General features: G+C 62.4%; 1 protein-coding gene across 3 annotated transcripts in view; it reads left to right on the forward strand.

The window, feature by feature from the left end:
- ADGRD1 (adhesion G protein-coupled receptor D1) overlaps nt 1-13,764 on the forward strand; it is a 121,730-nt gene extending 107,966 nt beyond the window's left edge. For all 3 annotated transcript variants that reach the window (XM_013048804.2, XM_004778199.3, XM_013048806.2), the window contains 5 exons: nt 4,756-4,847; nt 7,809-7,935; nt 9,184-9,225; nt 10,439-10,531; nt 11,733-13,764. In XM_013048804.2, the coding sequence (XP_012904258.2) occupies nt 4,756-4,847; nt 7,809-7,935; nt 9,184-9,225; nt 10,439-10,531; nt 11,733-11,828 (450 nt within the window). In that variant the 3' untranslated portion in view covers nt 11,829-13,764. The remainder of the gene's footprint in view (nt 1-4,755; nt 4,848-7,808; nt 7,936-9,183; nt 9,226-10,438; nt 10,532-11,732) is intronic.
- The last annotated feature ends 12,415 nt before the right edge of the window (nt 13,765-26,179 follow it).

The following is a 26,179-nucleotide window of genomic DNA, read 5'->3' on the forward strand; positions in this document are numbered from 1 at the left end:
CAGAGGGTGGGGGGGAGCGAGGCCTGGTGTCCACCCTTGGACCCTTTGTATAGGACCGCAGGTGGCCAGGGCTGTGCCATCCTCTGTAAGCCAGAGCCTGGCCACAGCTCTGGCCTCTGTGCTCCCCAGGTACCTCTGTGAGGGGAGGGGCACAGCTGACCCACATGTACACATCTTGTCCCCAACTCGCAGTCCTCCTGTGTCCAGGGGGAGCAGCAGGTGCTGCTGGGAGCACGTGTCCTGCATGCCGCAGGCTCTGGTCCTCCCAGGTGTGCCCCCCCCACCGGCCCCCAGGCCTCCCTGCACAGGAGAAGCTGTAGGAATGGAGGTACTAGAGGCCATTCCGGTTGCCGTCTCCCCAGAGTCCTCTGTGCATGAGCCTGGGACAGCCTCTCCCCAAGGGAGGGAGAGGGTCGGGGGGACACGTCCTGAATAGGCAGGTGAGGGCCGGGGTAGGGGCAGGGAGAGCCCATGGGGAGATGCTGCTGAGATCCAGCACGGAGGGATCAAGAGCCTGCCTCAGGCCGGGGTCCCGGGGGGAGGAGAGAGAGAAGGTGTGAGGGCCGTTTGGGGAGCCAGGGGAGAAAGAAGGTGAGCCCATCCTGGTGCTGGGCGCAGGGTGGAAGGAGAGAAGGGACGCTGTGTTTGCCTCCAGCCTGCAGACGGAGCGGCGGCCGGCCCGCAGACGCGTCCCGCGTGCCCGGCAGCTTCATTGCTGCTGTTGTATCGCCCTTGGGATGCGGGACTAGCTTCAGGCGTCTGGAGATCTTGTGTGAGGGTACCTGGGACGTGTGGCAGCCTGGCTGTGTGTGGCTGGGTCTGTGGTGAGACCAGAGGAGCCAGTAACATGGCCACCCAGCCCTGTTCCGGGTGGACAATGGGGCCTCAGGGTGGGCGGGAGCAGCTCAGGGACCTGTGGTGGTGGCCTTGGGCTCCCACGTTGGGGCTGCCACTCTGGGAGGCTGGGACAACCTCGAGGGATGGACCGTGGACGGAAGAGCTTTCTGGGGGACCGGAGCTTCTGAGGAGCCTGACCGGGCTGAGCATGAAGCAGGGCGGGGCATGCCCAGCGGGAGAAGATCTCACACCTGTTCTGGAAGGGCCGAGAGGTCGGGGAGGGCCTGGGGCGGTGGATCCGAGGTCCCCCCACCATTGCACAAACGAGGGGCTCTGAGCAGGGCCAGTGTTCTCCAGGGAATGGCTTAAGCTGCAGGAGGTAACTCGGGGATGTGTGACGGAGCCTGCAAATCCAGGGCCGTCCCCTGTCCCTGGGGCTCCATGGGGCTTGGGGGCACGGAGCCATGGCTCCCTGGGGCGGGCTCCCACTCGGGCATAGAGGCTCTGACAGCCTGTGTGGCTAAAAGCGCCCGCCGGTGCTTGCCAGTTTGGAACACGTTTTTGAGAGTGTCTGTTTGGGTTGGGATGGGTGGTTTCTACGTGTTCTGGTGCGATTGGTCTTGCTAGGGCTGGACTCTCAGGGACAGTGAAGGGTCCCTGGGGCCTTGAGCTGGGGAGCAAAGGGCAGAAGTGAGCCACAGCCATCCTGTCACCACACACACTGTCCCCCAGTTGGGAAGGGAAGTGGCTGCCGTTCCCCAGACGGCTGCAGGCAGGCTGAGTGTGGGTGGCCTGTGGGACCAGCAGGTGTCTTAGGAGCCACTGGGTCTGGACGCCTGCTTGGGAACCCCGTGGGTGGCAGAGTCCCCCAGGGCCTTGTTCTGTGCAGGCCTCACAAGGCAAGAGAGAGACTCCTCTGAGGAGAAGTCGGGACAGCTGGGTCTCATAGATGCCCAGATGCCACAGGGTTAGAGTGCCAGTCACAGATGTCCATAGGGACAGGCAAGCAGCCGTGGACTCACACCACCGTGTCTCCTGTGTGTGTCTGTGTAGTGCTTTCCCTGTGAGTTGTGGCATGCACCCCTGCGGCTTCTCACGAGGTCCGGGAGCAGGACACGGTGCAAACCCCAGAGCCCCGAGCAGCCCTTTCCGCCTCCCGTGGTCACGTGACCCTGAGTGCAGCTCCTTTCCCCTCCCCATTTCTGCTGAAATGCGGCCCACGAACTATTCCTCCGGCCTCTGTCAGAGTGACCTGCTGGCAGTTGTCACGGGGATGCTGGTTAACGAAACAACCAGTGTCCGAGGTGCATGGGCCTCCCCACCCCGGCCTCCCCCTTCCCCAGCCTCCACCCCATGGACGGCCAGGGTAAGGGGGCAGGCCCGCTTCTGCTCTGGATGTCCCCCAAACACTAGGGCTTTTTGGTTCCCAGCACAGCCTTTCCCGGAATGAGGCGGCGGGGTCGCGGGGTTGGGGTTCCCCGGGCCCCTCTCCTGCTCTGCAGGCAGGCAGCACTATCATCCCGAGGCACGGAGAGTGCTTGCTGGAGGGAAGCCCTCAGAGCCCGGTGGGGAGAGGGAGATGGGAGGAACGAACCCCCAGAAATCTTCACAGAGACGGCAGCTGTCGGCAATGGCCGCGGCTTCACCGCGGTCGCCACACCTCCTGGCAGAGGTCAGGAGGCGACGGGGCCCGCAGTCAGGCACCGTCTGTGTAGCCCCGATTTTCCCTTCGGGGGTAGAGGCCTTGGGTCATGTAGGTGCAACGGACGAGGGGTAACGTGGTTCTGGAATTTTAACCCTCGTGTGGGAACCGGAAAGAAAAGTTTAATGTACCATCCGTTCAGCTCTCCTTCTCAGCCTCCGCCTCCGCCGCCTCCAGCAGACGCCCGAGCTAATCACTCGTGTATCCTCGGGCTTTATGCTGGGAGAGCCAAATGTGAATACACGTTTGCACGTACACAGGCCCGGGGCCTTTCTCACACGATGTGTGCTGGACTCAGGCTTTATGAGTGTGGGAAGAACGGCCCGGTCCGTGGTCCCCCCGCAGACTGGGCGCCCCCAGACCTGCCACCCACTGTGGTCAGTCACATGGTCTCCAGCCTGTGTTATTCCAGAAAGACCTCAGCTTTGCCCTGGGCGCAAGGGACCCGAAATGTGAATTGCCGAGTCGAGGGGATAGGCCTGCAGGGCGGCGGACGGGACCAGCGGGAACCTCCCCTCAAAATGCACAGGAAATCCTGCAGGAATCATCGTCGGAACTCCACGCTTCCCCCACAAGCGTAAAGCCGAAAAGCATTTAGTCCAGAAAATAACCAAATCTCTGGGTGCGGGGAAGGGGGCTCCTGGTGGCCCTGCCCTCTGGTCGCTGGGAGTGGCAGGTGCCCGGTCAGAGGTGAAAGCCTGTGGCTCTCCGAGCTGAGCGGCACGTGGACTTCGGGGAGCAGCCGTGGTCTGGAGCACAGTCCCCACCCCCCCGGGGCCTTGCTCTGCCCACCCTTTCTCCGCGGCGCTGAGTGGGCTTTTCTGGCGGTTGTGCGCGACTGGCGGGGCGGGGAGGAGGGCTCGCTGGGGCGGGGAGGAGGGCTCGCTGCGGGGGACATCACCCCGTTGACTTCTTCCCTCCTCCCTGGCGCTGGGGGATGCGGTGAGGATCCTTGCTGTGCAGGAGGGAGAGGAGGCAGGTGACGTGGGTCCGAAGCCAGGGACTGAGCTGCCTGGGGTTGAGGCGTCAGCGAGGACACGGAGCCGGCCCCGCAGGGCACTGTCCTGGCAGGGGAGCAGGCAGGGGCTGAGGGGGAGGGTGCCGGCCCCTGCCCCGGTGCTCGGACATGGAGCCATGGGGACAGGTGGCTGCGAGGAGGGAGGCTGAGAGGAGCCACCGTGGAAGAGCAGAGAGTTTACGGGGACGCGTCTGCACGGCTGCTTGTGAGGTGGTGTCCGCGGCGCCTCAGGCCGGGGCCCCCGTGAGGATGCAGGTGCCTGGGCTGGGCATGCAGACTTGCTCGCGGGCCCGGCCAGCTGGGTGGGAGCCCCCGGGCCCCGCCTGCCACCCTGCAGCACCAGCTGGCTCTCCGGGGCTCCGGGCTGGGGTGGGGAGGGCCGCGTCTCCTGGGAGGTCTGCCAGGGAACGCCTTGTCTTTGCCCGTGATCGGGCCTGAAGGTGCACCTAGGATTTTAGCCTGGAGCTGGACTCCTCGGTGACTTTCATTGATCTCCGGAGGTTTCCAAGGGCAGAGGGCGTCCCAGCCACAGCACAGCTCTGAATCCAGCGGCTGCAGAAGGAAATCCGGGCTCTCACTTCCCCTTGCTGCCTCCTGCCTTTCCGGGCTCGGTCAGGGCCCCGGAGAGCTGCCCTCAGAGGAACAGTTTGTGCCGAAACCTCTTCAGAGAAGCCCCCCAGCCCCACCCCCTGCTCCACTGACCCTGGGGGAGCAGCCCCTGTGCCGATGCAGTCCCCTGTGCCGTGGCCTCCGTGGACGACACAGCCGCTGGCCTGCCGGGGCCAGGGAGTAAGAGGCTGGCTGTGTGCAAGCGGCTTCGTGGATACAGTTTCTCACCCTTGCAATGATCTGTTCGCGCTGTGGGTGTCAGGAGTTTCCCCTCGGGCGGGCAGCAAGGGCTCAAGGCCGTGGCGCGTGGACTTACCGAGTGAGCAACGCCGAAGTGAGCTCTGAGCCCCAGGCCTGGCCTTGCTGTGCCCCTGGGTTCAGAACTCCCTCACGGGCACAGATGTGCTCCCAGAGGGTGCTGCTGCGTGTGGCAAGGACAGAGAAAATGCTCAGGGACCCTGTGGGCCAGGTTTCTGCAGAGACACTATCTCCTGGCTCGGCACCCGGGGGTGGCTTGGGCAGCCGTCTGGGGGGATCGGGGCTCTGTGGCCACAGGCTCACCTTGTGGCCCGTTGCTCTCCTTGTGCAGGTCAATGTCGGCATCCTCATCGCTGTGACCAGGGTCATCACACAGATCAGCGCCGACAACTACAAGATACATGGGGACCCCAGTGCCTTCAAGTAAGTTGGACTCTGGGCCATCAGCGGCGGACCTGCCTGCACAGAGCTATTTGGGGCCGGAGGGCACTGGGGAGCCTTGAGCTCGAGTCCCTGCTTGGCTGTTCATCGCCTGACCAGGACCAGCCCTTCCCCAGCCTTGCTGCCGCATCTGTAGAGCAGGGCGTCTTATCCCTGGGGTGAGGAGGAAAATTCTAGATTCGGTCCTGCCCCCGCCCTCGCCATAGCACCCTCCATGCCTTGCTTTCCTAGCCGTGGAGGGCTGTCAGTGCAGGTGAGCCTCCTCAGGGTAGAACTTCCCGAGGAGCTCCAGGGCTGGTCCCCTGGAGGAGGCGCAGGTCCCTCTGGGGAGGGACCCGCCCACGCCTCCCGGCCTCGAGGCGTCCGGACCCCATATCAGGGAGGGCTCCCCTGACTGCAGGGGACCGAAGACCCAGCACAGACTGGCTGAAGGCGAGGGGACGGATCCACAGAGCCCAGGAGGGAGTCTCGTCCTGTTTGATCCAGGGGACCCCGCTCCTCCCCCACCCTTCATCCCGTGTCCCCGGTCGGCTTCCTGCTCAGATGGACCTGCCTCCTGGTGACACGGGAAGCCCCTCCATCCCAGATCAGACGGAGGTCCTGAGGCTGGAGGCCCTGCTCCCCTCAGGTCACACGCTCAACCTGGAACCAGTCACAGCAGAACGGAAGTGCCCAGTTCCCCCGGGCCTGAGTCCCAGGGGCCATCCTGGCTCTGGGGGGCACTCAGCACCCCCAAACCACAGGCCCAGGAAGTGGGGGAGGTGCTCCTCTCAGGGAACTTGGGAGCTGTCGTGAACAGTTAGGACAGGGACATGAGGTAGCTAACCTTCTGTAAATTACTTTAGCTACACTCTATCTTTTCCGATCTGAGAGCAAGAGCAGTAAATATGTCAGTAGCAAATCGATTAGACAATTATTTTGTAATGAGTTCCCAACACCATGAATTGGACTGACAAGCAGCTCTGGCCCTCGTGGGTTTTCTCAGCCCCCAGACACCTTCGAGGGCAGCTCCGTGGGGCAGGCAGGGCCTCCCAGGTCAGGGAGCACATTTCCACGTCTCTGCAGAGCGTCAGCTGTTGGCCCAACCGCTGAGGACTCCCGTGTCCTGCACCTGACAGCCCAGGGTCCCACTCCTCCCAGGAGAGCTCAGGCCGTGCCTCTGGACAGATGTGGCTCTGCAGTGTGACCCGGCTGCGTGACCTGTGCTGGGGCTTCTCCACGCGGCTCCATGGGGCCCCCTCACTGACTTCTGCGGTCCCCTGTGTGGCCCTGTCCCCCGGGCTCCAGACCAGGCATGGAGGCAGCAACTGCGGCATCCTCGGATGGCTTCTGTGGCTGCTTCCTCCTTCCTGGGCCTTGGTTTCAATCTGGCCTTGTCCTCCGTGCAGAGCAGCTCCGCACGGTGACTAACAGGACGACGGGCTTCTGCAGGAGCCTGAAGGGGCTTCCCCTCCTCCTTAGTCTTTGTTTCCTGGGGGACTCCAGACTCCCCAGAGAGGAGCAGGGAACGTTCCACTTTCACAAGCGAGATCCAGAATCCTGGGGGCAGGGGTGAGGCTGAGGACCACGAGCACCCACCCATGAGCCGTGGGAGGAAGAGGGGGAGGCTCATGGGGACTGAGCCCCACGCGGGGCGGCCTGGGGAGCAGCGGGAGGGGGTGTGTCTGGGCGGTGCGTCCACCTGCCAGGGCCTCCCCCCAGGGCAGGAATCCGCTCCTTCTGTGTGTGACGAGGGACCCCGGCAGCTCTGGCCCCGTTAACAAGAGGCCTCAGAGAGCACCAGCTGGACATGTCTTCCCCAAGACCTTCTGTTCTGAGGCTTCCATTTTTAAGAAAAAAACAGCACAGTTTGAGACCCATTTCTCAAGCCTGTTCTTTTCACATACGGATTCTCTAATATGTGAAGATGAAGCTATGTCGTCTGTGATGGCTGGTTCCCCGGATTCCGGTGTTTTGACTGTACTGACTGCAGGGAGATGTGGGGTTGCTCCTCCCCGGGCAGCTGACCTGTGGGGCCCTCTGCTGGTTTTCAGGGTTTGTGGCCAGGAGCTGGCAGGACTGGGATGCGGGGTGTCCTGCCAGGAAGCTCGACTGGCCGTGTCGCCCCTCCTCCCGGGGATGCTGGATGTGTGTGTGCACGTGGGCACACATTCACTCCCGCGTTTGCTCCTGCATTTGACGGTCACTTCCCGAGAGCCCACGGGGCCCTGGTGCATCAGGATCGCGGCGATGAAGCCCCAGCCCAGCCGCTGGGTGCTCAGGGTCTAGTGAGCGAGGCTGGTGTGTGGTCAGTGTGCCCAGTGATAAGCACAGCTTTCCTCGGAAGCCCAGGTGCCGGCCTTCCAGCGTGCAGAGCCGAGCCGTTGCGGAAGTCAGGGTAGACCGTGAGCAACGGGAGGAACAGCTGGGTTCAGGCAACACGTGGGCCTTGCCTCACTGTTCAGGGGTTCCCTGGGAGCAGACTAGGAGCTAGCTCTGCTCCAGGCTTGCAGACGCCGCAGGGACCATGTCCACGGAGCCCACATTCTGGGAAGGAGCCCGTGAGGCCGAGTCCGAGTGTGTGTCCTTCCCTGCTGGATCCACCCCCGAAGCCTTGGCTCTGCTGTGCTTCGTGGGTACCGGGGATCAGCATTCTGACCCAGCCCTGCTGCCGCCCAGGTCAGGGTGATCAGCTGAGGGTGCTCCGGGGACATGATGGCTGCTGGGTGCCCTGTGCCAGCTGCAGGAAGCAGAGGCAGAGCTGCTGGTTTGACCCCGGGCTGGCCGGGCAGGGACCTGGTGTCAGGTCGCGAGCGCTCCTCTCCTCAGCCGAGGTTCCCTGCAGGGTGGAGCTCAGGTCTGGCCCCCGGCAGGGCCATGTCCGCTCCCTCTCAGCGGCCTCCCACTGAGAGGCCAGTGCCCCCGGCCCGCCCCCCAGAGTGGCCGTTTCCACTTCCCTTTCAGGTTGACGGTAAAAGCCGTGGCCGTGCTGCTGCCCATCCTGGGAACCTCGTGGGTCTTCGGCGTGCTTGCTGTCAACAGCCAGGCCTTGGCCTTCCAGTATATATTCGCTGTCCTCAACTCCCTGCAGGTGAGTGCCTGTGGGACGGCCCGGCCGGCGCGCCGCTTCTGAGCAGACGCGTGTGCAGCGGGTTGTCACGAGCATGGCACGGAGGCCCTCCTCTCTGCTCCCGCCACACATCCTGCGAGACCCAGCACAGGCACGCCCAGGGCCAAGGACAGGGCTATCGATGGAGCCCGCGCCTGGGTCTCCGCATGCAGGGCCGGTTTGCAGCAGGGCTGCCTCGTCGTGCTGGCCACTGTCGCTGGGAAGCACAGCAGGGCCTGCAAGGGAAGGCGGTTGCATGGGGGCCGCTCTGGAAAGATCGCAGAGATGGCGGTAGCGGGTGCCCCAGGTCTGGGTTCACGTGTGTCCCCTGTGTGGAGGCGCAGAGAAGGGGAAGCAGCCTAGAAATCGGAGACTTGGGGTGCTCAGAGCCTGTATCCCCAGACCCACAACCCCCCCCAAAGGAAGGGTGGAAGTGAGTGCCCCCACCAGCCGCAGCCCCACAGCTGAGCCTGAGCTGTATCCTGGTGAGCGTGAGCACGGCCCACCCACGCCGTCTTTGTTGCGCTCGGGGCCTTCCTGACCAGGGACTGCGTCTTACCAGAGTGAGAGCGTGTTGCTGCTTCTAATTTGTAATAAGCTGCACGCACTGTTTCCTTCCGGTTGTTCACCGGAGAAGGTGACTGATTGTCCTGGCTGCAGCTGTTACGCAGCCGGGTCCCGCGGCCCATCACTCATCCTCTCTGCATTCCAGTCCCTCCTCCACGACGCGGGAACTGTAACAGGACCCACCCCTGGGGCAGCTTCCACACTAAGGGAGCGAGCTCAGGGGAGGTGTTGGCCAGTGCCGGACACACGGTAGCTGTCTTCAGAGTTTGGGGACATCCTCATTCTCGTGCCTGCTTCGTTGTTACCATCATGCTCTCTGGGAGGACACGAAGGCTCAGTTCAGTTGATTCTCAGATGTCCTCACCTTTGTCCATTGCCAGCATTTTACTCATCCCCGGTCTGTCCTGCCTTTGTACCTTTGCCCAAACAGCACAGTGGGCGCAGTGGTGCCTGCCTCTAGGCTGGATTTCACGCTGGGATCTGGATGCTTCCCCTTCTCAGGGGCTCCAGACCATAGGATTGTCAGCAGCTCACTTGCAGGCTCCCCAGCGGTGAGCCACACCAGTGCCCATCCCAGAACCCACGTGGCCTTGGGAGGAAGCTTTGGAGAGTGCTGGGACAAAATGCGAGGGCCTAACCCTGTGTTCTCCCCTTCCTCCCCAGGGGTTTTTCATCTTCCTTTTCCACTGTCTCCTGAATTCAGAGGTATGTCTGTTCTACGTCCTGGAAACACAGAGGTAGTTTTTCACTTCTGGAAGGGCCCAGAGCACAAAAAGTCTTGCCCCATCAGGCCGGTGTCCGGGCAGGCTTCGGTAGTGGCCACAAGTTGTGTGCTGTAGGCTGCTTTCCATCGGCCCTTCTCTTGCCTCCTGGTTGCTGAGCAACCTCCAGGCGTCTCCTTCCTGGCCTCACACAGGCCCTCCTGACTCTACGGAGGATGGAGTGACAGAGATAGTGGGGGGGCAGCCAATTGGCAGAATCAAGACCTGGCCGGCACATCAGGGAGGGTAAGATGTCGCTGTCTTTCCAGTGGCCCCCAAAGGCAAGAGGAGGCTGTCCGGGGTGAAAGGAAGTCTGCTGACCGTCGGACTTGGGGGCACTGCGGCCCTGCCCTCCGCAGGCGCGGGGGCAGGTGGGAGTGGGCTCGTTCTCAGGTGCAGTCTGGACATTGACCTGCCATGCACTTGGCCATGGGGAGGGTGAAGGCTGCTCTAGAGCCTGTTTCTCAAGACCCATACTTAGGCTTACACTGTGGGCTTGACATCTGAGACCATTTCGGGCTCAGTCATGGGGAGGCAGCTGTGGAGCCGTGAGCGGGAACAGGCAGAGGGGGGCGGTCCCATCTGCGCTATTTCTGTGGGAGGTCTGTTCGTACAGAGATACAGGTCAGGCGGGGACGGAAGGGGCACTGGGGAGCAGGCGGATGGCTGGAGGTGGGCCGGGTGAGTCGCTGAGGACAGTGGTGGCCAGTGGTGGAGGGGAGCAGCTCATCAGAGCTCAAAACTGAGGTTCACACGATGGGAAGCGGACATGGCCTTGAGCCATGCCTGGCCTACCCCATGTCTCATTTGTTCCCTTGCCTGTCCTCTGTTCCTGCTCCCGGCCACACTCTGCCCGCTCCACGGTTCCTTGTTGAGCACGACTAGTGTCCTGGCCAGAACTGGGATTCTGCCAGCAGGGAGCAGACCAGCCCCAGCTTGCTCACTCCGCGGGCCCTGGTAGGCGGTGGGGACAGAGCACGCCTGCCGACTGGGGCAGTGAGTCCGGACAGATGTTTCCAGATCCTGCCCGTACCCTGCTGCTGGCATTCTGGGACTTTATTTCAGCACAAAACCTAGAGGCCTTGGAGAACAACCTTTATTGTTGCCATCTCCACCGCTGAAACGGCTTCTAACCATCCTCTGTTCTGTCTTCAAAGGTGAGGGCTGCTTTCAAACATAAAACCAAGGTCTGGAGCCTCACGAGCAGCTCCATCCGCAGTGCTAACGCGAAGCCCTTCAGCTCCGATATCGTGAGTGCCTTGCAGTGTTGAGTCTCACCCCCTTCTTGCTTCGGTCCTGTCCTGAGCGCCTGCACGCTTGCTCTCATGGACCCACAGAGGCTCTGGACTTCTTCCTTGTTATCTGGAAAGTCCCAGTGGCTGCTGGCCTTGGCTCAGCGCACCAGGCCTCTGCCCTCCTGGGCCTCCTAAACCCAGAGCCTCCAGAGCGCGTCTCCTTCCTTCCCCCAGCCTGACCTGGCCAGGGCCACGTTGTGCATGTGGCTGCCCAGCTCGGTCGGGGCTTGGTGATAAGGTGTGGCCGCCGGTGCCTCCTGCTCAGCCTTTTTCATTCTTCACCCGGCCTGGGGGCTGCATGTGCTCCGGGGTGATGGTATGCCCACAGCGGGGTCTCTGTCCTGGGGGTATCCCGTGACCTCCCAGGGCCAGTACATCTGCACGGACTTAGGAGGAAGGAGGAGGAGCTGATGAGGAGGCAGGCGCAGGGTGTGCTGCCAGCGCCCTGGGAGGCATGAAAGTCCCCAGGCACAGCCCGGCCTTCAGGGAGCTTATCTCCTGCACGGGTCTCTTCCCTCTGCACACACCTGAGGACCAGGTCTTGGTGCTCAGGGATCCCGACAAGCCTGTCATCTCCACACCAGGCTCAGTTCACCTTCCTCCTGCGGGAAGTGCAGATGCGGGCAGGGCCCCAGGTGCCTGGGGCGGATGACGTGTGTTCTAGCTGGGCCCAGGGCCCGGTGCAGGGGTCCTGTCCTCGGGAGGGACTTCCTGGGCCGTGTTGTGTCGTAAGCAACAACTGCTCGTTCTGTTTACTGACACGTGTGGCTGTCTTGTGTCTCCCGCTGGTGGGTAGAGCATGGGGATGAGGGTATGGTTGGCACTGGTCACTCCTGTGATCCCAGACCTGCCCCAAAGGCGAGGTGTGCTCGGTGGGTGCATGCGGAGTGAGCGCACAGACAGACAGACAGGAGTGCGAGTGAGCGTGTGCGACACCAGCTCCGGGAAGTGACAAGGAAGGAAGTCCGCACAGAAGGCGGGAGGCAGTGTGCCCCCGGAGTTCAGCGCTCTCTTCCCCGGGGGGCAGCAGGGCCCCCCGCTGATGGGCTGGAGGGGGCCTCATGCAGCTTCCTGGGCCAGCGCGTCTGCACTGCCCGGGGTCTGGTTTCCTGTCCTGGGAGCACGTCTTCAGAGTTCACTCGTTTGTGATTCGCAGATGAACGGGACCCGGCCAGGCACAGTGTCCACCAAGCTCAGCCCCTGGGACAGGAGCAGCCATTCTGCCCACCGCGTGGACCTGTCCACCGTATGAGCAGGGAGGCCGCTGACCGGCCGTCTTGCTGCTCAGACGCACCCTGCAAACTAAACACAAGAAACACTCTGCCTTCACCGTGGGACCCTCTCCTTGTTGCTGTCTGGGCATGGGGGTCCTGGCCCCCTTGACAGGCGTCCTCACTTGTGGCCCTCCCCGTGTGACAGAGCCCACTGCTGGGCCCGAAGCCTGCTGCCCCGTAGGGGGCGGCCCTCCCAGCTCTGGTCTTCCCGTGGCCAAGTGACTGTCCCCTGGGGCACCTGCCGTGGGCACATAGGACCCTGGGGCTGCAGCATGACAAGGGCAAGTTAGCCTGGGCGTTGTGATGGGGACTTTGGGGCCAGAGAGGCAGGGTCCTGCGGGGGAGGTAAAGGCCCTGAGGCACCCCTGCAGGGTCAGGCAGAGGCACGTGGGGGTGCCTACGAGTGTGAAGAATGTCCTCGACCTGCTGAATCAGCCACAGCAAGCTCTGAGAAGAGGGCGCGGTGCAGGCTGGAGCCCCACGGGCCACCCTCGCCTTCCGGCTGCACGGGGGGTTGGGGCCGGGGGTGCTGGCTGCTCAGGACCCATCTGTGGGAAGAGCCGGGTGGGGCCGCTGCGGGGACAGCTCCCAGCACCCCCATCGGGGCTCTCTCCCCCCAGCGGGGTTCTCTCCACACTGGCGGTCCGCCCCGCCCGGGGCCCTGCTGGGAGCACCTGAGCCCGCCCTCATGCCCACAGCCCCGCAGCTGGGCTTCCCGTGGTCTTGCTTCCCCAGAGCTTCCTGCTGGTCACGTACAGACCCGTTCTGTGTTTCCCCCCCGGCAGATGCCCTGGGAGGTAGTGAGCACACGTCCCGTGTGGCCGCTCACACTGCGGACCAGGGGAGGGTGGCCTGACAGTGGCTGTGTCTTCCGGTTGCTTTCGGTTTGTGGACCGGGGCTGGGCCCCCAGGAAGTGGAGTGACCATTACTGCTGTGTGTCTGAGCAGGGTCCCTGGGATACCAGGGCCTGTGACCTTAGATGCGCCCCCAGTGCCACTGAATATCGGGAAGCAGGCTGGGAAAGCTCAGACCGGGGCATCCGCGGGGACGGTGGGCATGAGCCGTGGGGGTGAGATGTCCAGGCCTATAGCTGATACTGGAAAGTCTTCTGTAAACTGTGACCGTGGTGGCACCAAGCCCTGCCCACCCCACATGCCCGCCAGGTCTCCAGGGGCCTTTTCCCTCCCGCTCGGGTGCCACCTGACCCCGACGATGGCTGCCGTCCCCCACAGGCATGTCCCATGCGGGGAGGGGTCCGACCGAGAGCCACGCGTCGATCGCGGGGCAGCTGTGTTCTTGCTTCCTCTCGAGGACCCGGGGGCAGCAGCCGACCCAGCACGGGGTGATGGTGGCCGGTGACCTCTGTGTGGGCCCCAGGGATGGGCGGGGGGGCTGGAGTGCTGCTGAGACCCCTGGCGTGTCGTGAATAGCCAGGGTGTGCCCAGCCCCCACCCAGGCTTTTCCTCGTGGTTCCTGAAACCGGATGGCTTGTACCTGCGCGTTGTAGCCTCGTCACGCACGAGCCCCGAGGAGTGAGCGCGCTGCAGTCCCGAGTCTGCACGGGGGTCGCTGTCCCCTTCGTCTCTGGGGAAGCACGTTGAGTACGGAGCTGTCTTTCCTTTAGGTGGAGTTCTTTGTTTTAAGCTCAGCATATTCGCTCTACACAGCTAACATATCAAGGGGAGTAATGAAGAAACCTTTCACTTCTAATGAAGGAGCGCGTGCACTTTATTTATAGGCTATAGAGCTGGGCTTCTGCGGCGTTTTATTATCTGCACACAATTTGGCCAAAGACAAGAAATTGGGAACAATCATGTGTTTATGGTAGTTCACAGCACAGGAAAAATGATGAATGCCACCAAGTAGTGGAAATATGTCGTGATTTTTTATGAAATAAACTCTCCATGTCCTGACGGTGATGTGTGGTCCTCAAGTTCTTGGCTTGTGTGAGGTGAGCGGGATCAAGTCTCAAGACAGAAATCTGTGGAGAAACACGGTGGGTGACATCCCGTCCTGGGACTCACCTGGCAGACGTAGCCAGCGCCTCCTGCGTGCCCAGCACGTCCCAGCTCTGGGCACACAGTGGCGGGTGACCCCTGGCTCTCAGGAGCCTCCCTCCCTGCGGCCCCCAGGGGAGCTGGTCACAGGCAGCACAGTGTGGGGGCTGCTGTGGGCCTGCATGCGGACCGTGGCCCGGCTTCCTGATGGAGTCTGAGGCAGGCTTAGCAGCATCTGTGTCCTGTGGACGTGCTCCGACAGCCCGGGCTGCGCCCTCCCGGCTGCGCCTGTCCCCCAGTCCTACGGCCACCTTGGTGCTCGGTGGGGCTGAGGAGTGGGTGTTGCAGTGTCCACGCAGCGGGGGTGTGGTTCTCTCTTCAGCCCTGGGGGGAATCTCGGGCCAGGGCCTGGCAGCAGGCCGTGCGGGGAAGGGGGCGAGGGTGCCGTGAGGCTGTTGCCCTCTCCTCTGCCGGCAGCTGAGTGCAGTGTCCGCTGTGCTGTGAGCCGCAGCTCCCTCTCCGGGCTCCCCGACCTCCACGAGTGCGGCCATCCGTGGGTGAACGTGTACCTTCGAGCTCAAGTACACGGTCCTTTAGAAACGGAGCTCTGTGCAGTGCTGAAGGGTAACGGGCAGGCCTCGCGGCAGCCCGTGGCACCACTGCCCATCAGGGGCTGGCCTTTCCCAGAGTCGTCTCCGTTCCTTTGTCCACGGTCCGCTGGCCACTGTGTCTGTGAGGCTCTCACCCCGGCTCCTCCTCTCTGTCCGTTGGTCTGTTTGTTTCTTTTCCTTCCGACTCGGCACTGTCCTGACTGCCGTAGCGTCGTGCTCTTGAAATCGGGACGCGTGAGTCCCCACACGTGCCTTTTCTCCTGCAGGGTCGCACTGGCCCTCGCAGATGCGTGGCCTTGCCGTGTTTTAGACTTAGTCTGTCGTTGGCTGGTGAGGAAATCTCCAGAGCAGTCCTGAGCAACCGATTTCCTCCTAGTCCTGAATGTTTCAACACGCGAATGCGGAGTCTCCGTTGGTTTACGGCTTTAGAATTGTTAGAATCGCGTCTTGAAACGTTCGGTAGAATTCAGACTGATTGGCTTTCAGATTTTAACACATATTCTAACTAATTTCTGAAGCACGGGAATCGCTCCTCCGCTGTATCCGGCCTGCCGATGAGCCCGTCGGAGGCGTTCTGCGTTTCTCTCCAAGGGTTTTGGTTTCCGGCGTTCTGTGTTGCTTTTCCCCTCAGGTTCACGTGTCTCTGCTTTCACGGCCCGTCTGTTCTCACGTGTTGTCTGCGGCGTCTGTTACGGCTCGTGCCGTGTTCATCACGGTTCCTTTAAATTCCCTGCCCGAGGATTCAACCTCTGCGCAGCGTGTGAGTCTGGTTCCGACGCTTTTTTCCTCCTTGACTTTTTGAGTTGTTGTTGCTAAAGGCGGTTGGTGTGTTTGAACTCGGGATTAGGGACCCAGGGAAGCGGCCGTCGGGGGAGGGCCTGTGCTCATCTGGCCGGGGGCTGGGCTGCTGGAGCCCAAGGCTTCCGGTTCTCCTGTGGTCCTTGATCTTGCCTTTGCTCCTGACTGTGGATTTGCCCTGGGCCACGCCCGGGAGAGGCTGCAGCTTGCAGCTCTGTCAGCCTGAGCCCTGGGGACCCCCAGATCTCTTGCCTCGGGCCAACAGGTGGGGCAGGGAGCTCCTGTGATCTTCCGAGAGCTCTTCCCCCTTCCTGGGTCTGTGTCTAGGGTGGTGACCCTCAGAGGTGTTTCTCCAGTGAGCAGGCATTTCCCCCTTGGGGGGACCGGGGAAGACCAGCGGCCCTGGAAGGAGTGCCCTCCCTGGAATGGATAGAGCTCTGACACGGCGCTTGCCCGGCAGAAGGGGCTCTGGTGATGATGAGGTGGGCGTAACCACGGCCCCTGCAGTCCCCCCAGGCACCTCAGCTTCGGGAGATTGATCCTATCATGGTGTCTCTGGAGCCTCATGGGACCAAGGAGGGGGAGCCGGCGAGCAGGCTCCTGGTGATAGCAGCCGGGGACCTGGTCCTCCCTCCCTGGAGCTTTGGTGCCACATAAACTCCCTTGAACTTGGACGTAACTCTGGAAAGCTGGTGGGCATGGGGGGTGCACAGTCCCCGAATCACCCCAGGTTGACACCCAGGCAGAATGGAATCTGAAACAAGCCGTCCGTGTCTCCAGGTCGGCGTGTGGATGAGTCCGGGGTCCCTGACCATTTGGTCGGAGGTTTTCTTCTGTAGGAGGAGGAGCAGGGGCAGGCACTCTAGCTTTGCTCTCACACAGCTGCGTGCCGCCGGGGGTCTCCACCAACACCTGCCGCGTGGCTCCTTTCCTGAGAGAACCCTGTCCCACGTGACTCGGGGAAGGGACGATCCCTCTACGACGGGCTTGAAGGTCCCAACATTCTTTCAGGGGTTGGTTTTCGCAAAGGCATGGGAGGCATCTCGGCCAGTGTCATCTGAGGGGTCACTGGCCTCTGCCCAGGACCCATGGAGCCTGGTATGACCCAGGGGAGTCGGCCAGGCCACAGCTAACCCCTGCCATGGCGGCGGGAGGATAGAGATTGCCGGAGTCCCTGACGGATGGAGCTCCTCCAAGAAGTTTCCTCCTTCCCTTGGACCACAGAGAGTTCTCTGTTGTTCACACCAAGGGACCTGTGGTGTCCCTGGATGACGGGAGGGGCCCATGTGCCTGCTGCCGCTTGTTTGGGGCTGAGGGGTGGGGCTGTGAGGGCCAGTCCTGGGGGGACGCCACCTGCTGCGTCCCCCTGTCTCCGCCGCCGACGTGGGGACTATTCCTCCCCACCGGCGTCCTTACAGGAGAGTGAATCAAGAAGATTAATGGGCCTAATGGAGTCCGTCCAGATAAATGAGAGAGTGGCCTGACCCTTCCTGCCGGGGAGCCTGCTCACGTAATTGGGCATTCGCGAGTCCCTTCTGCTTCTGCCAGACTAACAAGCTGTGTTTGTCACATCGCAAACAGCTCGGTCCCCGTGTTCTCCTGGTTTCACAGATCTCCTGGGTCCCGAGAGATGGCTCCTCCGCGAGTGGACCGTCTTCTCTCCTGGGGGATCTTCTAGATGGACGCAGGGCGGGCTCTGTCCATGTGGGGGCGGGGAGCACGGGGCCCCTGGAAGGCTCCTGCCTGGCTGTGCCGGGAGAATTCCTGTGCCTTCCCAGTGCTCATCCCAGGACGCAGGCTGCAGCCGCCCTGGTTTGTGTGAAACTGCCCCCCAAGCTTGTGGTGGCCGGAGAAGATCAGGCACATGGGCTAGCTATGCACAGCGGCTGCCTGTCCCCGGCAGCTGGAATGGAGATGTGGGCGCTGGAGCTCACGCAGCCCTCCTGGACATAGGAGGAACCCGATATGGAGAAATCCCTAGAAACGAGGTAGAGTAGGCTCCTTCCCTGATCCCTGTGAACTGCCAGACCAGCCTGGACTACATCTTGTGAGAGAGAAGTCACTGTGTCTGGTCTAGGCTCCCGTGGATTGTGGTTTCCAGTGGCTCACAGCCGCCTCTCACCTTGGCCCGGGCAGCCCGGGCATGTCCAGCCCCTGCACGCTGGGCTGAGTGAGGACGGCAGCCACCCCCCGTGGTGGCTCAGCCCCGAGCCCCTTAGGGGCCAGCGTGGCCTGGGACTGGTGTCACGGCAGGTGCTGACTCCCAGGCCTGGGCCGGGGCCCAGGACTCTGCATCGGTGACAGGCTCCAGGGCAGGTCGGGCTGCAGGTCGTCGAGCACACTGGGAGTAGCCGGTGTCCCAGCCCGGGTGTGCTCCCCTGTCCGTCTCCTGCCCACCAGAGCAGCCCCCAGAGAAAAGCAGTCGGCACAGAGCATTTGCAGGTGGATGGGCTCCTGGGGAGGCTGTGCTCAGCAGGGACGGTGGGTCCTGGAGGCCTCTCCATCCCTCTTCTGCCTCAAGTGACAGAGACGCATCAGCCCCCCTGCCGGCTGCTCCTGCCAGCTGCGCGCCATGGCACGGTTGTGCCCCTGGGAGACAGGACGTGGGGCGTGGTTGGGAGATGCCAGTGAGCAGCCCAGGAAACGTGGTCGGGCGGGCGGGGGGAGCAGGGGTGGGGGGACCTGGGTCAGTGGAGGGAAGAGGAGCGTTGTGGGAGGGGACACGGGTGGCAGGGCCGGCAGAGCCGGGTCAGGGGTGTGGCTGAGAGCCATAGGATGTGTCAGTGAGCCGCAGGGCGCCAGGGACGAAGGCGACAGCTGTGGGCTGAGCACACGGGCAGCTCCGCCACAGAGACGTGGATTCCACAGGGAAACCTCCCAGAATCGGGGCCACGCCCGCGAGGCCTTTTGTCACTGTCTGCTCGCTTCCTTGGGGCCCAGCTCAAAGGGCCGTGGATGTCTCCAGAATGGCTGCAGCCCCGGCCTCCAGAGGCCCCCAGGGTCTTGTGAGGTCGGCCTCTGAGGTCAGAGAACTGCCCTTTTACCCTCGGTCAGCAGCGGGGAGTTCGAACCGCTTCCGACGATCTCTGCTCTACTCTGGTAAAAGGTCCGCGCACTCCCAGATGTAATCTCGCGGGACGTCTCCCATCAGCCTCACATGACTTCATGGAAGGTTCCTCCCGGGAGGGGCTGTCTGTGGCTGGTCTGCACCTGCTGACTCCCCCGTGTACCTGTGGGCTCACCGGTGCACGCTTCTAGCCCAGGGATCGTTCTGTGCGCTCTGGGCACTGTCCCCTCTGTGGAGAGGGGACCCTCCACTGCTGGGCCCCGCAGGGCTCCAGGGTGGGCATGGGGGCTGAGGACCACCACGGGCTGTGGGAGGAGGGAGGAGGGCGGGCTGGTGTGTTCAGCTATGCGGGGGTCAGGGCACAGCCTCTGGGGAAGTGACAGAAGTGGGCCACTTCAGATCTGATCTTGGGGAGGTCCCTGGCAGCCTGTGAGGCACTTGGCTGCTCTCCAGACACAGCATCTCCTGGGCAGCGACTGAAGCAGGGCCAGTGGCTGGGCAGGACTTGGCCCGGCCAACGCCCACGAATGGAGACGCTCCGAGGGCAGTTCGGAGTTCTGGACATTCTTGTGCGGTGAGGACTTGGGCAGCTCTGGGACATCCCACACAATAGCCGTGGCTGGTGCTGGGCTGGGGACACCCCTTTATGGGGCATGCAGCCCCTCACCCCTGTCTCCCCCCACCCGCCTTGTCCAGTAAACACCTGCCCGCGCGTGTCCCGAAGTCACTTGAATGCACCTTTGGAAACATGAGGCTGCTCTTGACCTTGCAAAGGCTGCAGCCTTAGGTCAGAGGACAGGGGGTGGACAAGCATGTCTGCAAATCACCGCACAACATCCCAGGGACCCAGGGTGCAGAGCCTTGATCCACATCCATGGTGCTGTGGCAGCAGAATGACCTGCTGAGGACGTCGACGCGCTGGTGCAGAGCATGCGACTGTGTCAGCTCCCGGCGAGAGGCGCTCTGCTGATGTGGCGAAGGGTCAGATCTTGAGAAGGGGGAGGGGCTGCTCCGGATTAGGTGTGTGGGGCCAGTCTAGTCCGTGGGTCCTAAAACTGGGAGGATCCTGCCCAGCTGGCCAGAGACCAGGCGGGAGGAGGAGGCAGATGTGCAGCCGAGAGGGGCTCTGAAGGCGGAGCAGGGGGCCCTGAGCCAAGACACTCACACGGCCCCTCCGGGGGGAAGGGCCCTCGGCTGACAGCCCGAAGGAAACAGGGAAGCCGTCCTACAACCACAGGAGTTCTGCCAACAGCCCGAATGAACAAAGAAGCGATCCTGCCCCAGAGCCTCGGAAAGAAAGGCGGCCAGGAGAGACAGCGGTTTTTGCCCAATGAACCCCATGTCCCACGTCTCCCGTGTGCAGCTGCGAGACAAATCCGAGTCGGAGCCACGGACACGGTGGTAATTGGTCAGGTCGGCAATAGGAAACAAAGGAGATGATTCTGGTTCTGGCAGGCGCAGAAGCCCACCTTGAGCAGACACAGACTGGAAGCTGTCCCACCTGAGGGCAGGTGTGCCCAGGCTCCAGCTGCTGCCCCCCGGAGGAGCTGGTCCAGCACGGCAGGGAATAAAGTCAGAGCAGGGACTGAAGGGGACACGATGGTGTTCTGTTGTCTGGTGTCTGCTTCCCCATGATGCTCCTGTCCATCTGCCGCCGGTCGTGAGCTACCCACGCAACCTCGGTGGGACCCAGGTGGGACCAGATGGCCCACCCGGCATGCATGACTGAAGAGTCTAGAGCTGTCCTCAGACGTGCAGGCAAGTGCAGGGGACCCACAGGACCACGAAGCACCCCTGGTTCTCGCAGGAGTGAGAAGTCTTTCTCCTGGGCTTGTCTGAATGACAAGGGAGGAAGCAGGATTTCTGGGGGCCAGGAACAGCTGTAGCCTGGGGAGAGCGGCCGAGGGCAGGGCCTGGGACCTTAGAGGAAGGCGGCGTCTGTCAGAGCCCCAGGCCAGCAGAGCAGAAGCAGGAATGCCCCAGCCTCCCTCTCCTCCCGCCCTCCAGGCTCCTGCCGACTCCCCCACCTGGCTGAAGCCGACCAGGAGCGGAGGAGCCGCTTTCAGGCAGAGTTGGGCCCAGCCGCCCTGCACAGAGCAGAGCGGGCGGCGGAGGAGCAGAGCAGCAGGGGCGCAGAGAACAACCAGCTCAGAGCCCTCCTCCTGGTCCTTGACGACAAACGCCCCTTGGCCCCTGGCATTTGGAATTGTGTCTCTGTCGTCTGAAAATGGGAGTTCTGACAACTCGGTCTACTTCCATGAGTCTCTACTGGGCCACAGTGTGATCCAAGACTGTACTAGCCCAGGGCCTGGTATACAGTGGGTGCTCAAAACATCTATGGAATGACAGGTTGGGTGGACAATAAAGTCTCATGTAGATGCTACAGGGGACAGGACCCTGATGGGTAAGCCCTGCCCTGCTGGTCACCTTCTGCCCCGTCCTTGGTGAGAAAAGCATCTTTCCCCTGTTCTGCTGTCACAGAGCGAGGAAGAGGTTGGGCGAGTGGTCACAGAGCCTCTCTTTTGCAGAGACTATGGCCCAGCGGGGCACTGAGCTCCTAGTGGTTCGTCAATGACCGTGTTACATGAAAGAAGAAAAGGGCACGTGGGACTGCTTCCGTGTCCATTGGAAACCACGTGCGCCTCCTCCAGAAACGCCTCCGACGCTAGGACTCCAGAAGGGCGGCTTCTTGGGAGTGTCAATGCACAGTGGCCCTCGTTCCATGACCCCACTCCTCTAGCCAGGCTAGACGTCTGGACACGAGCCACCCTCAGGCCCTGGACACCCATCACCTGTTTGCATAGCGGACAGACCTACCCCTTAGAGCTGAGGCTCAGCCTGGCTGCGCTCCTCCCAACGCCGCGGGGCCTGGTCCTGTGTCCTGCTAGAGAAGCATGGCTGGGAACTAGAGAGGGGGGCAGAGGAGTTTGGTTTCAGGGTAAAAGCTGGGAGAAACGCCGGATTCATGGCAGGTGGCCATGTTCTGTTCTGTAGGTCTGTTCTGAAGGGAGTACTGATTGCTCTGATGGAGCCTGGAGTGCGTGTCCTCCAGGTCTACAGAGTCTCAGCCAGTCTTCCCAGACAGTCCCTGCAGCTGAGCGAGTGTGTTTGCTGGGGACAGTTCTCCCTGCCCAGGCCGCCTGTGACCCAGTCTACCAGCGCCCCCTGCGCAGGGCCAGCAGTGTCTTCGGCCCCATTCCCTCCCACCTGTGCTCTTTACATAGGAAGGACGCTTCGGCTGCAGAGCAAGACACGGGATTTACCCCAGCGCATTTCAGCGGGAGCCTGCCTGGCATGGTCTCTCTTTCGTGCAGTCAGCAAGATGGTTTGAGTTCACTGATCTCAAAGCTGAGCTCGGCTCAGGACCGATTCCAGGGCTGCTGAATGCTGGGCATCTCCCTGTGAGGACATGTGGTCACCCTGGCCGTGCTCCCGAAGCCGCAGATCCTAGGTCTGCTCCCCGCACCGTGCTTTCCTCTGGACCGTGAGCTGGCCCAGCCAGGGGGCTGGGGGTAAAACACAGGGAGGCACAGAGGTGGTGCCTGGATAACTTTGGAATGTCTCATTCCAGGCCCCTCCAGGTGCAAGAGACAGAAAACCCGACGCCAACTAGGCTCAGTAGGAGACTGACGGACTCATCTAACTGAGCAGAATGAACAAAATCAGGAGAAGTTGGATCTAGACTTCAAAAAGCACAATCACGACCCTCTTTTTCTGTCCATCTTGAGGCTTCGTCTTCTTCGTATTGGTTAATATAAGTCCAGCTCCTCACTGAAGACGGCTGCAGAACTGGTTTAACGACAGCCCTGTACTAGTTTAGGTAACCACAGTCCCTGTACTAGTTTAGGTAACCACAGTCCCTGTACTAGTTTAGGTAACTACAGTCCCTGTACTAGTTTATACAAGGCAGCCCCTATATCAGGCAGCCCGTTTATATAACGACAGCCCTGTACTAGTTTATGTAATGACAGCCCCTGAGCGACTTAATACAATGATGGACCCTGTACAACAGGGTTTATATAACAACAGCCCCTGTGCTAGTTTATATAACGACATTCCCTGTACTAGTTTACATAACGACGGACCCTGTGCTAGTTTATAGGACAGCACCTGTATTACTTGACATAACCACACCTCCTCTCCTCCGCTGCCCCCACCCCCATGCTGAACTCAGATCCCTCAGAAAAGGGGCTTGGTCTGGGACCGCCCACACAGCTCCTGGGCTGTGATTGGATGGACGTGAGTCATATGCACACTCTCAGCCAATCACACGAGTCCCAGCACTCGGAGCTCTGATTGGCCTGGTCCAGCAGCCCCTGGGCCTTGGTTCAGAGAGGGCTGGATGCTGGCCAGTCCCAGGGCAGAGTACCTGGGTCTGGCTCTTCCCACTCGCGCTCTCTGCAGTCTGAGCTGCTGTCCTGGGAAACCAGGAGCTCTCTGAGAAGCTGAGACCCCAACCTGATACTCTGACAAGGAAACAGTGTAGCTTCTGGCTCCTCAGGGTGCCAGGACCCCCTGGGCTCACAGGGGGACCACGAGGCCCCCAGGTCCCTGGACCCCTGGTTGAGACCCCACCTAAGGAGAAGCCTGTACAGAGGGACTGAGTGGCTCAGCCCCAGGGGGAAACGGGGTCTGGGACACCCCTGGGAGGGAGGCCATCAGACAGGTGCTTTCACTGTGGACTGAGCGTGAGCCACACAGAAGCGACTCGCTGCTGGCTGCTTGCACAGGTCGGTGGTGTTCAGTGGCGTGCACTGTCCTGTCCCATCCGCCATCCTAGGGAGTCGCAGGTGGACTGTGTCGGGCGGTGAGGCGGCTGTGGCCCGAGGTCAGGGCCCCTGGGAGTCCAGGCCTGCAAGTCCGAGGGCCCCACAGCTTGTCCCAGCAGGGCCTCCACAGGTCGCCGAGCTGAGGGTTCGCAGGGAAAGGCTGTGCTGGCGAACAGGGGGACCAGACAAGGGTGTAACGCTCCCTGGAGGCTCTGCTCTGGACCCTGTGTGAGTGGGCGCGGGCCTGGCTAGGGTGCATGTGCGGCCTCCTGCCAGGGCTCCCAGCGTTTGGGTGGACGCCCAGGACTCAGGAGAGTGAGGGTCTCAGGGCGAGGAGCCACAGCTCGGGACTGTGGATGAAGGCCGGGCTGCAGGAGGACCTGCGCCGTGCGGGTTCCGGACGGGACATGGAATGATGTGCAGATCCAGGACAGAACCTAAGCTGTGCGGGTCCGGGAAGGGACAGCAATGACACGCGGATCCAGGATGGGACCTGCGCGCTGTGCCGGTCCGGGCCATGATGTGCAACCTGCGGATCCAGGACAGGACTTGCAGCCAGAGGCCTATCTCTGACTTGGCATCAGGGGCCTGGATTCCCGAGAAGCATCCTGGTAGGACGCCCATTCAGCGGGAGCTGCTGGAAGGTTCCTCCGCAGAGCCCCATTCTCCTCCCAGGGCCCAGCTCGTGCTTAGCCGCTGGTCAGCAGGCATCTCCTGCGCCCCAGAACTGTCCGGGGTGGGCGTCCTTCCCGGACTCAGAGCAGATTCACTGGTATCAGTTCCAGGTCTCGGTTCTACCTGTGGTCCCAACTCAGACAAACGTCCATCACAGAAGAATGACAGCATGATGGGCTTTAGACGTGGGTTGCAGAAGCTGCGGGCACATGGAAGCTGCAGACCCAGAGAGAGGCTGTCCCTGCACGCCCCTCATCTGCCTGGACACACGTCCTGCACCAGGAGCCTGATGGTCCTCCGTCCCGGCGGTGTTCTTTTTTTTTTTTTTTAAAGATTTTAGTTATTTGACAAAGAGATCACAAGCAGGCAGAGAGGCAGGCAGAGAGAGAGGAGGAGGCAGGCAGAGAGAGAGGAGGAAGCAGGCTCCCCGCTCAGCAGAGAGCCCGATGCGGGGCTCGATCCCAGGACCCTGAGATCATGACGTGAGCCGAAGGCAGAGGCTTAACGCACTGAGTCACTCAGGTGCCCCCTGGCAGTGTTCTTATAAGGAGAACCGCCCCTCGACAGAGAGGAGCCTGGACGTCCACACCAACCTGGGATGGACAGAGCTCCACCCGTGGCCACCGCACTGCCTAGTCTTCCTTCTGGGGTGACTCGCCCTCCCCCGGGCCCCACATCCCTGCCCTCTCCCTGGGCAGAGGCCTCTGCTTCACCTCTTAGCCGCTGCAGGGGAGGCTCCCTGTGCCCCGGGGTTTCTACGCGTGTTGGCGGCATGACTGTGAGCTTCCCCAGTTTCTCTCTGCTTAATCTGTCTTCCCTGGAGGGGTGACTGGGGCCTGCAGGTTGGGGGTGACCATAACCTACTCCCCGAAATGAGACCGGGCCGGTGCTGCAGGCGCCTGGCACAACGTGTGCTCCTTGAACCCAAATGAGGCTCAGGCCCGGTCCCCGATCCTGTCTACACAGGAGGGAGCTGAGCCCCTGTGTGACCCAGTTACCCCGCAAACGGAGAGTCAGGCGCCATCTACCTTGCCGCGATGGGGGGGCTGGAAGCTTCCCGCTGTGCGGGGAGTCCGGGGTCGAGTTCGGAAACGCCGGGGTGACACGGCGGGTGGCATGCAAGGAATTTCCACGGGTTTCGGGGGCACAGGCTGCCTGTGGGGCCATCCCTTCCGGCCCGGGCCCAGCCATCTGGGCTCTCTCCTGCCAGGGTCGTCTTGTCCGGCACGGGCTCTGGGTGCAGCGTCCGCACGTGCGCAACGCGGTAGACGCTCCGGGCCGGACACTGCTCGGTCTCTGTGGTGCAACGCCGGCGTCGGGCAAGGGTGGGCGAGAGCTAAAGGCCGGCACGCGGGGGACGGCGGCAGAAGGGGCACGCGGTCCGGGGCGGACGTCAGGAGGAGGGGCGCGCTGGCATGTGGGGGACGCGGGACACGGACGCCGGCACGTCGGACACGTCGGCGGGAGGAGCCTCTGGCACAGTGGGGCGCCCGTCTGTGGGGGAGGTTAAGCGTAAGCCGGTACTTGGGGTGGTTGGCTCAAGGGAGACGCGAGTCCGTGCGTGACGCTGGTACGTGGGGGCGTCGACACAAGGGGGACGTCAGTGGGAGGGGCACGTCGGGACGTGGGGGACGTCAGCAATGGGGTAGGCTGGACGTACGGGCTATCAGTGGGAGGGGCACGCTGGTACGTGCGAGACGTCAGAGGGAGGGGCGCCTGGTACGTGGGAGACGACCACGGAAGGGGCATGCCCTACGTGAGAGACGTCAGTGGGACAGGAACGCTGGTACGTGGAGGATGTCCACGGGAGGGGCATGCCTTATATAAGTGACGTAAGTGGGACAGGAACGCTGGTACGTGGGAGACGTCCACGGGAGGGGCATGCCGTACGGAAGGGACGTCAGTGGGAGGGGCGCCTGGTACGTGGGAGACGTCCACGGGAGGGGCATGCCGTACGTAAGGGACGTCAGTGGGACAGGAACGCTGGTACGTGGAGGACGTCCACGGGAGGGGCATGCCGTACGTGAGGGACGTCAGTGGGAGGGGCGACGGGCACGTGGGAGACGTCCACGGGAGGGGCATGCCGTACGTGAGGGACGTCAGTGGGAGGGGCGCCTGGCACGTGGGGAGACGTCCACGGGAGGGGCATGCCGTACGGAAGGGACGTCAGTGGGAGGGGCGCCTGGCACGTGGGAGACGTCCACGGGAGGGGCATGCCGTACGGAAGGGACGTCAGTGGGAGGGGCGCCTGGTACGTGGGAGACGTCCACGGGAGGGGCATGCCGTACGTAAGGGACGTCACGTGGGGGACGTCCACGGGAGGGGCATGCTGTACGTAAGGGACGTCAGTGGGACAGGAACGCTGGTACGTGGGGAGACGTCCACGGGAGGGGCATGGGCTGGTACTGGGC

The sequence above is a fragment of the Mustela putorius genome, unplaced genomic scaffold (assembly GCF_011764305.1).
Source record: "Mustela putorius furo isolate JIRA1106 unplaced genomic scaffold, ASM1176430v1.1 tig00001433_pilon_pilon_pilon, whole genome shotgun sequence".
NCBI lineage: Eukaryota > Metazoa > Chordata > Mammalia > Carnivora > Mustelidae > Mustela > Mustela putorius.